At 55.2% G+C, this 13,288-nt stretch overlaps 1 protein-coding gene across 8 annotated transcripts in view; it reads right to left on the bottom strand.

The window, feature by feature from the left end:
• FMNL2 (formin like 2) overlaps window positions 1–13,288 on the bottom strand; it is a 114,686-nt gene that overhangs the window by 45,015 nt on the left and 56,383 nt on the right. For 7 of the 8 annotated variants that reach the window (XM_066190473.1, XM_066190474.1, XM_066190475.1 and 4 more), the window contains exon 2: window positions 6,005–6,088. In XM_066190473.1, coding sequence (XP_066046570.1) covers window positions 6,005–6,088 — 84 coding nt within the window. Of the gene's footprint in view, window positions 1–6,004; window positions 6,089–9,222; window positions 9,262–13,288 lie in introns of those variants that run through there. The other variant, XM_066190476.1, reaches the window with a different exon arrangement.

Genomic DNA, 13,288 nt, shown 5'->3' with positions numbered 1-13,288 from the left:
TTCCTGGAGCTCAGTGCCTCCCACGGGACAGACAGAGATCTTCTGCAATCCCCGAGTGGTTTGGGTTGGAAAAGCCCTTAAGGACCTGCCACGTCCTCCCGGCAGCAGCATCCCACCCCAACAAGGCTCCACGTTCCCTCTCCCGTTTCTTCCCCCCCTTTTTGGGGAGTTCTCTGCTGCTGACAGAGCTGTGTGCAGTCCAACCCCCCAGAGAAGCTCTGTTTGCTCTTACGGATTAATTTCTCCTCCCAGGTAATCAACCCTCGGCTGCTGAAGTGACATGAGCTTTTCCCAAACCGCCGGTTTTAACTGCCTGGAATCTTCGAAACGAAACGTTTAAAGAGACTCAAGGAGCGCATTTAAGAGCCTGGGATGCAGCTACTGGATGGTTTTGTTTGTTTCTCCTCAAACCTGGCTGTAATTATGTATTTCTGTAATAATCTCTGCAGCAGCTTCATTTGAAAAGAGGCGCTGCGCATTCTTGTGGAGCGGAATCATCTGGGTTAAAGGGCTTTCAAGACGTTATCCACCGACAGCAAACACCAGCAACGCTCTTCACCTGAGGAGTGACCGAAAACCACTTGTGGGAAACATCTCCTAGGCCTGGAGACGTTTTTACAGCCCCTTCAAGTGTTTCTTTTTCTGCTGGTTTGGAAAGCAATGAGGGATTAGCCTCTAGAATTGTCCTTTCCTGGCTCTGATTCCTGGTTTATCCAGCTCCGAGTGTTTTATATTAGAGGCTGATTAAGAAGCTGCAAGGGCCAGGGCTGGGGCTGTGCAGTGAGGCCTCCAAGTCACCCTGGATGTCTGGTCACAGCCACCCTCTTCCCAAAAATCTCACTGGGAGCTCCCGGGGGTTGGGAAAGGAGCTGGCTGCAGGCTGATCTTCCTGGAATTCAGTGGGATCCTCTCCCGGTCCTCCTTGGGAGCATCCCAACACACCCGCGCTTCCCCGGGCGCTGCAAAACCATAATTAAAGAGTTAAAACATCCCTGCTTTTCTTCCTGTCAGCTCTTCCTCTCCCCGGCCGGCTGTGCTTCCAACCTCGGGGTTTAACACCATCAGACTGGCGAGGTCGGGGGATTGTTACCACACACACACACACAAAAAAAAAAGCCTAAAAAATCCGGCCCGGAGCGGCCAAACTTTGCTCAGCAAATCCTGCGGGCTGACATCACCGCCGGGACGCGGTGGCTTCCCTGGATGGAGCCATTCAGACACAACAAAGTTCCTAAATCCCGGCGAAACGCATTTTTTATCTCCGCTACGGGAGTGCTGGGAGCCCCGGCACTACGTGCAGCCTGAAAGGACACGGGCGCGGAGCGGCAGTTGACTCCACACCGCCTTTGCCAGCTGCCTACAAAGCACACCCAGCTTAATTCCCAAGGATAAAGGCCCTTCCTGAACTTGGAAAATCCCTGAGGAGTGGCGTTGTAAGCCAGGATGGAACAGCACGGCGGAATAAACGGGGTGGGGAATTCACTGGGATTCAGTTCTGAGAGGGGTTTGGGACAGGGGATGGAGGACACAGGGAATGGCTTCCCACTGCCAGGATGGGACATTGGGAATCGGGAATTCCTGGCCGGGCTGCAATTCCCACATTTGCTGTGGCTGCCCCTGGATCCCTGGAAGTGTCCAAGGGCAGGCTGGAATAACCTGGGATAGCAGCAGGTCTCCCTGCCCGTGGCAGGGCTGGGACTGAACGGCTCTGAAGTCCTTCTGCGCCCAGCCCACCGCACGATTCCATAATCCAGGGGAAAAGCCTGGACGCAGGAGCACAGCGCCTCTCCTGTGCCTCTTCCACCCAGAAGCAGCACTTTCTTTCCTGACGGACACAGGAAAAAAGGGGGAGGCCGGAGGGGGCTGTACTCCAGCAGCCAAGAGGAACTGCTGCACTTGTGCACTTCCCCCTCCACGGGATCCTGCAGAGAACCTGACCCATCTCCTCATCACCCAGCTCTGGAAAACGGATTCATCCCGGGACCAGGAAACTGTGTGGCTTTTCCGACAGCCCTTGGCTCTCCCCAGACCGTTCAGGGCACTTCGCTGCATTAGCACACGTGCGATTCTCATTATTATTATCGTCGTTATCCTCGCCAAGCTCTTCCGTTCTTGGGATTCCCACGGTGCAGAACCGCCCGCCTCCCACAGATCCAGCGGGCGGCTCACTCCCGTCCCGGCCATCCCCACCAGCAGGACGATGTGTCACTCGGGAAGCGTCCTCAAGGAACAAGGGGACAGCAGCTGCTCAGCCCTGCGCTAAGGAGGAGGCAGAAGGATCCATTCCCTGGGGATTAACGTCCCTGCCAAAGCAGGTCACTGTCAGCTCCGGGCTGCACCCAGCTGCTGCTGCCTCCGACCCCAGGGGTGCCGAGCCCTTCCCGATCCCAAAGCACCCAGCCTGGGACTCCTCACGCCTTCATCTCCAACCTCTCCATCCCTCCTGGTCCGACGTGCCCCTGAGCCTCCTCTCCCAGGGTGACCCAGTGAGGGGAACGAAGCCGCCAGCGTCCCCAGGTCCAGCTTCTGGTGAGCTCAGTAAACCGCGGCGTTTCCTGCCCTCTCTTCGCCCCAACTGGGCAGATTCTCTGCAACGCGCAGGGTTTTCTAAGCCGAGGCTCTCGAACCAGAGCTGTAAATGGCTTCTGCAGCCCATGAAAAGGGATGGAAAATCCTTGTCTGGACAGTGGAAAAAAACAAAAAAACCAAACCAAACAAAGCCCTGGATCTCTGTTGGGAAAGGGTCAGTGGCACCATAAGGGCTCCCCATCCCCTCAGCACATTCCTGAGGAGAAATGCGGAGGAACTGAGGAACTGGGGACAAAAAATGGCCCAGCAGCCCCACGACACCCTGCTCCTCGCTCAGGCCCTTCTCCACCGGCCATCCACGGATCCCGTGGGCAGGGAATCCCCCGGGAAGCAAAGCTGAAGGCTGGCCCGGCGCCCCACTCACCAACGCCACCCCAGGAGCTCCACGATGGAGCCCCCAGAACACCAGAGGAGCTGCACAAACACCCCAGCAGGAGGTTTGGGGTGCACATCTCAGAGTTTCCCTGTGGCTCTCTTCATCCCCCCCTTCCCACACCTCCCGTGGTGACGCCCCAGCCACCCTCTGCCATTAGAAGGCAACGAAGAACTTCGCAGGATGTCCCCAAGCCCTTCCCAAACCTCTGCAGCCCCTCCTGGCACCCAGCTGGACAGAGGCCTCCAGGAAACCAAAAAAAAAAAAAAACAAACCCCTTGGAGGATCTCATTTCCTGGATTTCCAGGCCAGGAAATGGAATCCTGGTCCCTGCCTGGATCATTCCCAACCCCTCAGATGGCCACCTTGACCCTCTGCAGAGTGGACAAGAGATTTCCCGGCTTTCCTCTTCTCCTCCTCCTTGTGCCTCGTCCAGAGAGGCCGGAGCGAGCTCTGGGGACAATGCTGAGACGATTCGGAAGGTTTGTAAACAAAGGAAGAGAAAATTCCACATGGGATGAGTCCTCCAGCCCAGCAGCCCTTGCAATGATTCAAACGATGCACACAATCCTGTTCATGGCAATTAATATTAATGATTATTATTGTTATTGTTATTATTATTGTTATTGTTGTTGTTGTTGTTGTCGTCATCATGAAACCGGTTCCCCACTTTTGGTAATCTCAATTTTTGCCAAAGTGAGAGGTTCCTTTTTGGGGATTGGCTCCTAATGTTCTCCAAATATCCCACAGACAAACATTCAGGATCTGCTGCACAGATCGTGTAGAAAACACCATTTCTGGGCACTTTTTCCTTTCGCATCTGAGCTGAAAACCAGCACAGGAGGGAAAGGGTTCATTTCCTCATTGACTTACAAAAAAAAAAACCCAGGTGAAAATGCTGTAGTGGGTGAAACCAAGAGAAAACAGGAGCGGAAATTTCCCTTTGGAATAAAAATCCTCCCGCACAGCCCCTATTCCTGGGAGCGCCCTCATCCCCGTTTTTCCAGGGACAGACATAAATATTTCCCAGCCCATAATGCTGCGTTTCGGCGCTTTCAGTGACACCTGCTCCCTCTGCTCCGCCTGAGGGGAGTGGCAGCAGCCCCAGGGGCCATCAGGGAGCCGTGACAGAGGCCAGCCTGTCCTCCCTGGACGGCTGGACACGGGCAAGGTGGCCCTCGGTCACCTCCTGCCACTGCTGGCTCCGCAGCCCCGTGCCGCTTTCCCTGCCTTTCCAAGGAACGGGAAGGGCCCCGTCCCGGGGAGGGCACTCATCCCAGCCCGGGGGTGGACTCGGGAGTTGCGCAAGGAGCTGTGAAGAGCAGCGATTGCTCCGGATTGCAAATTTCCTTCCCGTCCGCTCGGTGCCTCCCATGTGAGCCCCGGAGCCGGGCAGTGAATCAGCAGCAGCTGCAAAGGGTGGATCAGCTCCAAGGTGGGAATTTGCACATCCAGCCTGGGATCAAACGGCTCCCGCCGCCAGCGGGAATTCGGCACGGAGCTCACAGCTCTGCGGGGACACCCGTGACACAAATCACAGCCTGCTCTGGCTTGGGAGGGACGTGAAATCCCAGCCAGCGCCACCCCTGCCGTGGGCAGGGCCACCTTCCACAATCCCGGGCTGCTCCGAGCCCTGGCCAGCCCGGCCTTGGGGACACCGCCAGGGATGAGGAATCTGCAATCACTCGCTGCAGCTCCTGCAGTTTTTCGATGTCTCAGTAAACGGAAATCTTTAAACAGCTCAAGCTTTGCGTTCTCCGCACAGGAAACTCCTGGGAAAAGAGAGCAATTCTTTACTAAGCTTTGCTTTAAGGTACCTGCGCAAGGAAGTGAAACTGCCAGAGGGCAGGATTAGATGGGGTGCTAGGAAGGAATTCTTCCCTCTGAGGGTGGGGAGGCCCTGGCACGGGTCGCCCAGAGGATCCCTGAAGCGTGCCAGGCCAGGCTGGACGGGGTTTGGAGCAATCTGGGATAGTGGGAGGTGTCCCTGGGGTTGGAAGTGGACGGGCTTTGAGGTCCCTCCCAAGCCAAAGCAGTCTGGAATTCCATGATTGTATCAGACACCCCGCCACTGTAACGGCTGAACAGGAAATGTCCCGTAAATGTCGCGGTTATCCCGATGTCCCTGACCTCCTGCCAAACTCTCACCCTGTTCCCGCTGGGGTTACATCCCGGCGCTGGATCAATCGCTTCCATTACCCACTGCTGCTGAACTTCGCGGCAGATGCCAACTCTGCTGCTGGCCCCCAGATTCAAACCCCACCTTTGGCACATGGCACTTTTCCCCCGAAAATGCCATCCTTGTTTATCCATCACAGCCCGTTGATTGCTGCTGTTAATTGCAGCAGAGCGAGCTGCCAACCCTGGGGGACCCTCTGAGAAACATCTGGGACACAGATCACGGAGTGACAGAATCCCAGGATGGGCTGGGGTGGCTGCAGTTACCCCTGCGTGTCGGTTTAGTGCAGACAGCAAAAGAATAATTGCTGGCCAGTTTTGAGATTGATCGTTAGACTGGTTAATTAAATACGGGGACACACTTTTGAGTTATATAAGCTTAAAAATCAGGAGAATATTGGGAAAAAAATTTTACCCCCAAAAAAAGGAGAAGTGTTTTAAGTTTCACTTTGATTCTTACTTCTTTTCTTTTAGCGTCTGTTAATAAATCTATCTTTACCCCCTTTCAGTTTACGCCCTCTTTACTTTCCTCCTAATCCTCTCTCACAGCAAAGTTCGAGCAGACACTCAAACCACTACGCCAAATTGAACAAACAAAAGCTGGGCAAACGTGAGACCATTCCACAAATTAGCGTTTCCATCACATAAACCAGCGTTTCTACCCAGCTACAAACTTAAAACCATCACACCCTGCAAGGCCTCCAGGAGCTGTCACCAACAAAGCGGGAAAAGGAAGGAATGCTCGAAACTCCTGGGAACTCCTTGAAATTCCTGGTGCCTTACAAGGTCCTGCCCAGCCCAGGATGCTGAGGATGGAGCAGCTGGAAGGAGGCACCTCCCCAAGGCTCTCCAGAGGCTCCTCACCTGGTCACAGATGAGCTCCCACTTCTTCTCGTTGTCGTACTGCCGCAGGAGCCGCGCTTTGTCGGGAGGCAGGTTCATGGCGTTCTGTGGAGAGACAGGAACACGGTGAGGGATGGGCCGCGGCCAAATCCAGCTGGAGCAACGCAAGGCAGCGTGGCTGGGGGTTGTTGTGTTGTTCCCTGTGAATCCCTGTGCTCCTGCGAGCTCAGGAGTGCTCCCTCTCCCCGTTGGTTTTGGCCCCAAAAGCGCCGGAGAATCACGAGGCACCAAGGGCAGGGCCGGGCTCTGCTGGGACACACGAGGTGAGGGGCTGAGGAACAGCCCTGAGCTCCAGTTTCTGGGTTTTTAGGGAAAAATTGTTCCCTGTGAGGGTGGGGAGGCCCTGGAACAGCTTCCCAGAGAAACTGTGGCTGCCCCTGGATCCCTGGAAGTGTCCAGGGCCAGGCTGGATGGGGCTCGGAGCAGCCCGGGATAATGGGAGGTGTCCCCGCCCATGGGATGAGCTCGAAGGTCCCTTCCAATCCAAAGGAATTTTGGATTCTGTGACCATCCAGCTCCATCCAGCAGAGAGGACAGGATTCCCTGAGCTGCCACAGCACAGGAGCCACTCTGCCCCAGCCAGGTCCCGTTCCCTTCCCCTGAGCACATTCCTGATGGCAACACCTCCCACTGCAGGCTGGGGCTGCAGGACAGTCCTCTCCCAACAGGATCACGAAATGCCACCTCATCTTACTCCAACGGTTGGAAAAGCCACCACATGCCACCTTATCCGGGTGACAGAGATCCTGGAGTCAGGGCTGCTGCTGCCCGAGCCCCAGAGACAACAATCGCAGACTGCGAGTGACAGCAGTCAGAAGGAAGGGGAGAGGCAGCAATTATCTGATCCCTATCGTTCCTGGCGCCTTTGATGGGAGCTCTCCTTCCAGGACGGCTCTCTGGGAAGGGCGGCTTTCCCAAGAGCCCTGTCCTGGAATGTGCAGGGTAACTGTCGGGATGGTGCTCCCGGAGAAGCCAGGAACACCGGATGGGACCCAGGAACACCCAGAGGGAACCCAGGGACACTGGATGGGACCCAGGAACACCCAGAGGGAACCCAGGAACACTCGGAGAGAACCCAGGAACACCTGGATGGAACCCAGGAACACCCAGAGGGAACCCAGGAACACTGGGTGGGACCCAGGAACACTGGATGGGACCCAGGAACAGGCAGAGAGCTCCGCAAACAGCAGCTCCGGAAAGGATCCCCATCATCCTGGTCAAGCACAGCAAGGCCAGGTGGTGGGTGGAGAACCTGCCAGGCACCTCTTGGGCTCCAGCATCTCCTGGGCTCCAGCTGGAACTCCCAGCCTGGCCCAGTTAACCCAGTTAACCCCTGGGGATGCCGGGCCTCTGGCAGCCCATTCCCAGGGAGGAAGAACCGGCCAGTCCCGGCAGCACCGGCCACACCAATAAATCAGGGATCAATAAATCCGAGTTTCGGCCCAAAATCCCTCTCCAGGAGCACCTTCCCAAGGTGTGTGACACAGGATTATTCCAGCCGGGCGTCCTGGGGATCCCTGGAACCATCCCAGCTCCACCCTCTGCCCAGACTTCCTTCTTTTCCGCGCACAAACCCCGTCCCAGGGAAGGCAAGAGGAGGCATGTGGACACGCAGCAGCTGTTGGGCTCAGGACACCTCGGCGGCACCTGGGAAACGGGAACTTCAGGGAGTTCCTGGCAGGATCCCAGGTGCCCAGGGGGTGCGGTGCTGACCACGCTGAGGGGCAAGCCTTGGGAATGAGGGACAGCAGAGGATCTGCTCCTCCTGGGGATCCCCTCCACACCTCCTGCTCCCATGGCTGCTCCTCCCAGAGCTTGCTCCCCATCGGACAACAGCGACTCTCCCTCCTGCTGTCTCTGCTGTCACGCTGACAGTATTTATAATATTTACGGGCTCTGATCGTATCTGCGCTCGCTTCTCCCCTCCCGTCTCTCACCAGGCACCTTATCAGCTCTGCTTATCACTTCATGCACTCCTTGGTATTTTTCCTGAGGGCTCTTCCAGGCGAGCCGTATTTCCCAGCTCTCGGCTGGAGGAACAGCTCCGGTGTTTACCTGCAACGCAGCCCTCGTGGTCAAGCTCTGATCTCCTTAGAGCTGATCAGCCTGAGCACCCCGGGCTGGCAGCGGGACAAGGAAGCTCAGCCACGGCAAGGCCTCAGCAGGGATGGGAGCCTGGGATGGGGAAAACGAGGCAGGCAGCAGGCACCCAGGGATGTCACCCCCACGTGGAGCCACCTGAGCTCAGCCTGCCGCGCCAAGTGCAGACATTCCCGCCCCTCTCCCGCGGGGAAAATCCTCTCTGGACGCCGTGCGCAGCCAGGCTCAGCTCCCCGAGTGTGAGCTCAGGGGGAGCTGCACCCACTCGCTGCCCAAAAAGAGATGTGCCCGCGGCGCGGGCAGGACGCGGGGTCTCTCCACAGCCCACCAGGCCTTGGCGTGGTCTCTGCCGGAGGGGTGTGCGAAGGGAAGAACCGCCGGGAAGGGAGGTTTAGACCCGCCGGTGGCCAGAGCAGGGGCACAGGGGCGAGGAAGGGGCTGGAAGGGACAGATGTGGAGCATCTGGGGTCACTTCGTTCAGCTGGAGGAGACTGAAGGGAGACAGCGCAGCCTGCAGCTTCCTCTGCCCTCTGCGCTCAGCGACAGGACCTGAGCTGTGCCGTGGAATCTTAGGTTGGATTTCAGAGCGAGGTTCTTCCCCCAGAGGCTGCTGGGGCTCCCCGGGGAGTGGTGACATTCCCAAGGCTGCCAGAGCTCCGGGAGCCTCTGGACAGCCCTGCCAGCGATGCCCGGGGTGGGATTTTGAGTTGTCTGCACAGGGCCAGGGGTTGGACTGGATGATCCTTCTCCCTCAGGATATTCCATGATTCCATCCCTTCTCTGCAACCTGGCCTAAGGATTTTCTTACCCTCAACAGCCACTCCCTGCTGGCAAACTGGATCCTAAACCACGATATTTTCACTTCCACGGGAAGCAATAGGGTTTTTTCTTTTTACACCCCTGCACGGCACTAGCCCAAGCGGCTCCTGAAATCCAAGCGCACTGCTCCCAGTCCTCAACTCCAGTCTCGGCAGCAGGAGCCCAGGCAGAGGCTACCGAACTGGCTCCAGGAGTTTTGCTGCAGTCACACCCAAGCAGACACAGGGATTTATTCCCTCCGGATCCCTGGAATGACTCACCAACGTCTCCCGGCCCCTTCCAGCTCTCACAACCGTGGGCTTCACACATCCCCGTGTTCTTTAGTTAATGACAGGTCTGTGTCCTGTGGTTTTCCGTTCCATCTTTTCCCAATTAGAGCTTTGAAGGCTCCTGAGAGCAGAACCATTCCCTTCCTAAACCAATCCAGACTCCTGCTGGGGCCAGCAGGCTTGGCCCCACTCTCTGCTCTCCTGCCCGTGTCCCCTGTGTCACCACCCACTTGGGCAGCTTTGGAGCAGGTTTCCAGATCTCCCTTTAGTTGGGTCCCATGAAACCCTTTTCTGCGAGTGGGAACTGCAGCTGAGGCAGCCTCGTTTCCATCCTCATCCTCATCCCCGGCTGGCCCTGCCAGGGATGGCTCCTACCAAACACAATCCGGATTAAAAAATAACCATTTCTGGTGATGCCTTGAGTTGTATTAATTAATTAATTAATATTTAATGTATTTCGGGTTCTGCGCTGCCAGGGGTGCAGCTCTGAGCTCACAGTCAGTGTCACTGGGCTCTGCACACAGCAGGGACACAAAACAAATCCTTCTCCTGCTGCACACCGAGGACAACTCTCAGCCCAACAGCACAAACAAGGGTGGGCTGGAGGGAGGGACAGGAAGGACGGGACCTCACAGCCTGGAGCTGGGACTGGACAATTCAACCCCAATGTGCAAATTGGGGACCAAAACTTATAAAAGTGTGAGACCTGGTGACCGTTTCTCCATTCTGTGACCATTTTGTGACCATTCTGTGACCATTCTGTGTCCATTCTGTGACCATTTTGGGTCCACCTTGGGTGTAGCCCTGGCCAGGCTCTGTCCTGCCCAAGGTGTGTCCTAAAGGCCTTTCAATAAATCTCCACTTTATTCCCCAGCTCTGCCCAGCCCCTGCTCCAGCCCAGCCTTCCCCAGGCATCCCTGCCCACACCATTTCCCCCCTGGCCGAGCAGCCCAGCCCAGGTGAGCTCCACAGCTTCGCCCCGCTCCTTCCCCCCACGGCCCCGGGAAATCAGTCCCACCTTTTCCTCACTTGCAACTTTCCACTACCTCACGGTGCTCCCAGGCCTGGGGAGGGGGGGGAAAAGCCGAGCTCTGGCACGTCCTCCTGCCTGGAGAGGCCGTAGGAAACCGGAGCGCTCCGCTTCCGACCGCTCGGCAACACCTCCCCACGCCAACCTGCAGGAACCACAGCTGGATCCTGCGCGGCCTCCTGCTGTCTGCAAGGGCTCCTGGCCAAGCCCATCCTGGCTCCAGGAACACGGCACTTCGCTCTTCCCCCCTCCCCAACCCCGAATTCCAGAGTTACTCGTGTCTGCTGCTCCGTGCCAAACCATCTAGGTAAGGTTTCCATCCCGTTCGCTCCGGGCTGGCGGGGTAAAGCTGGGCCTTAAATTAATCACAGTAGCAGATGGAAAACCGGCCGGGATGGGGGGGGGAGTACAAGCAGACCTCCAAAATCTTAAATTGCTGAAGAGTTAAAAATAAAACCCAGGAAATTTATGTGTTTTTAACCGAAGCCCAGCCCCATCCAAACTGGGCCCAGCCGCCAATTCCAGGTTTTTGGCACTACAGATCTCATTTGTGGACTGATCTGCGGGATCTGGGCGCCACCACCGCGCCTTGGCTTCGTCCTTGGTCTCAAACACGTCCCCTGGGGTTGTCCTGCTGTCCCCTCCCGTGGAAAAAGGGCGCTGAGGGAGCTGCTGGTGACCACACGTGGTGAGCCCCAGCTCCTCGGGGGCAAAGTGCTCCTGCAGCCGGCGTTATCCAGGGAAAATGCTGCAATACACCCCGCGTGTCAGAGCGGGATAAAGCACCCAGCTGGAAAGGGAAGCACCAGCAGATGCCTCCAGGTGCCACCTCCAGGCGTCACGCTGGGTCATTCCAGCGCCAGCGGCGGAATGACCGAGCTGTGCTTTTCCCGACTTATTCCCAGTTTTCCTGAGGACTCGAAGGCCCAACGTTTTGGAAAACCAGCGTAGCGGCAACTCAACTGACTCAAAAGCCTGAGCATTGCTAATTAACAGCGTTGCTAATTAATAGCATCGGGCTGCTGCTCTTACTGATCGCGTCATCTCCGGGTCCGCATCGCTTTCATTAACGAACGCTGACGTTAATTGTGCTGGGAAGGAGCACAGAGTCCCCCCGATCCATCTGCTCCCACGAACGGCCCCGGATGTGTCAGTAGGAGCTCATGGAGCCCGAAAATGTGGGATGGAATGTTCTCACCATGCCGCGGATGGGGATGGAAAAAGGCAGGAAAGCAGAGCCTGGCAAGGGAAGGGCGAGTCCCACACCAGCGCCGGAGGAAGGGACACTAAAACCCGTCCCAGCAAAGAGTTAAACTTCCCTCTTCCATAAAGGCACTGCTGACCTTGAATAAAGGAATCCCAGGAAAACCTCTGCCAGGACACGCCCTGATGTGGCAGGTGAGGGTGAAGGGAATTCCCACTCCCGCTCCATGCGACACCGCACAGCAACTCAGATTCCTGCGAATCCATTCCCAGCCGGCTTTCCCCTCCTGTCCTCCCTCTGACTGGGATTACTCCCACCTTCCACTACTCCCAGGGAGACGGAAAAAGCAAACCTGGATGGCTTCTGGCTTCCCACCAGCACTTAGGGAAAAGACCAGGGCTTCCAACCACTTCAAACCAGGCTTGGTCCTCGTGACTCAGATTTACACACCCACATCAAAGCTCTGCTCGTACTCCAGGCTTCAAGGACTGCCCATCCTCACGCGGAGCTCCCCAGGCCGAGTTCATTCTCCAGCTCATCCCTGCCACTTCCCAACTCCTCAGGTTCAGCGCAGCCGTTTCCCTGCAGCTCTCCGGGGTTTCTTAATCTCACTGTCTCCGCCGTGACCAGCTGCAGTCCTGAGTTTTCCTGCATTTCAGTCGGGGCTGTTTAAAGGCAGGGCCCGAAGCGTTTGTAGCTGTTGTTAATATCCAGTGAGTCCTTAGGAAGCAGACCCAAAACCGGATTGGAAGCCAAGTCCATGGCTCCCACCTCCCCAACACTGAAGTGGAGCAGCCCTCCCCCGGCTGCAGAGAGCCTGAGAAGCAAATCCCAATTCCTGAGCGCATCCAGGTTTCCTTCTTGGCTTCTTGGCACTGACCAGGATCCCAAAGCAACGCAATTCCAAAAGCGTGAAAAAGAGAAGGAAAAGCGGCATAAATCAGTCCGGATCCGTCCATGTGACACTGTCCCCCTCGGCCGTCCCGGTGGCGGCGGAGGCTGGAAGTGTTCCCTAAATCCAGGCGGTGCGAAAAGGAAGCAGGAGCAAACGCGGGGCTCTGTGCTGATCCCTTGAGGCTGGAGCGGGACAGCTCCAGCTTGGCAACTCTCATCCTCTGCCGGGACAGCCAAGGGGACAACAGGGTGTCCCTGTCCCTGCCTGCAGCCAGCCCCACTCACTGGATCGCCGCTGACCTGAGCGTTACCAAAGGTCTGGCACACCTGGGTACAGCCAGAATAATGAATGGAAAGAAATGAAATGCAAAGCTAAAATTTGAAATAAATTAAGATAAAATAATAAGTTAAAAATAATTATTAATGAATGAAAATAGGATAAATAAATTTCTATAAGTAAAGATATGAAATAAGATAAAATATAAAACAAAAATAAAAAATATATAAAAATAAATAAGCTAAAATAAAAATAAAAATAAAAATTATATAAAAATAAATAAGATAAAATAAAAATAAAAATATATAAAAATAAATAAGACAAAATAAAAATAAAAATATAAAAAATAAATAAATAAGCTAAAATAAAAATAAAAAAATTAAAATTAGAAAAAATAAAATAAAATAAAATAAAATAAAATAAAATAAAATAAAATAAAATAAAATAAAATAAAATAAAATAAAATAAAATAAAATAAAATAAAATAAAATAAAATAAAATAAAATAAAAGCGTGTGGCACTTGGGGACAGGGGTTAGAAGTGGCCTTGGCAGTGCTGCAGGAATGGCTGGATCTGACGGTCCTGGAGGGCTTTTCCAACCTTAATGATTCCGTAATTCTCCATCCCCACACAGTCCCCAGGTGAAGCACAT

Source organism: Chamaea fasciata, unplaced genomic scaffold, assembly GCF_029207755.1.
Source record: "Chamaea fasciata isolate MVZ Bird 193981 ecotype frontalis unplaced genomic scaffold, bChaFas1.0.hap1 SCAF_8, whole genome shotgun sequence".
Taxonomy (NCBI): Eukaryota; Metazoa; Chordata; class Aves; order Passeriformes; family Sylviidae; genus Chamaea; species Chamaea fasciata.
Note: the sequence above shows the minus strand (reverse complement) of the source record. Positions and strands in the feature narration are given on the sequence as shown.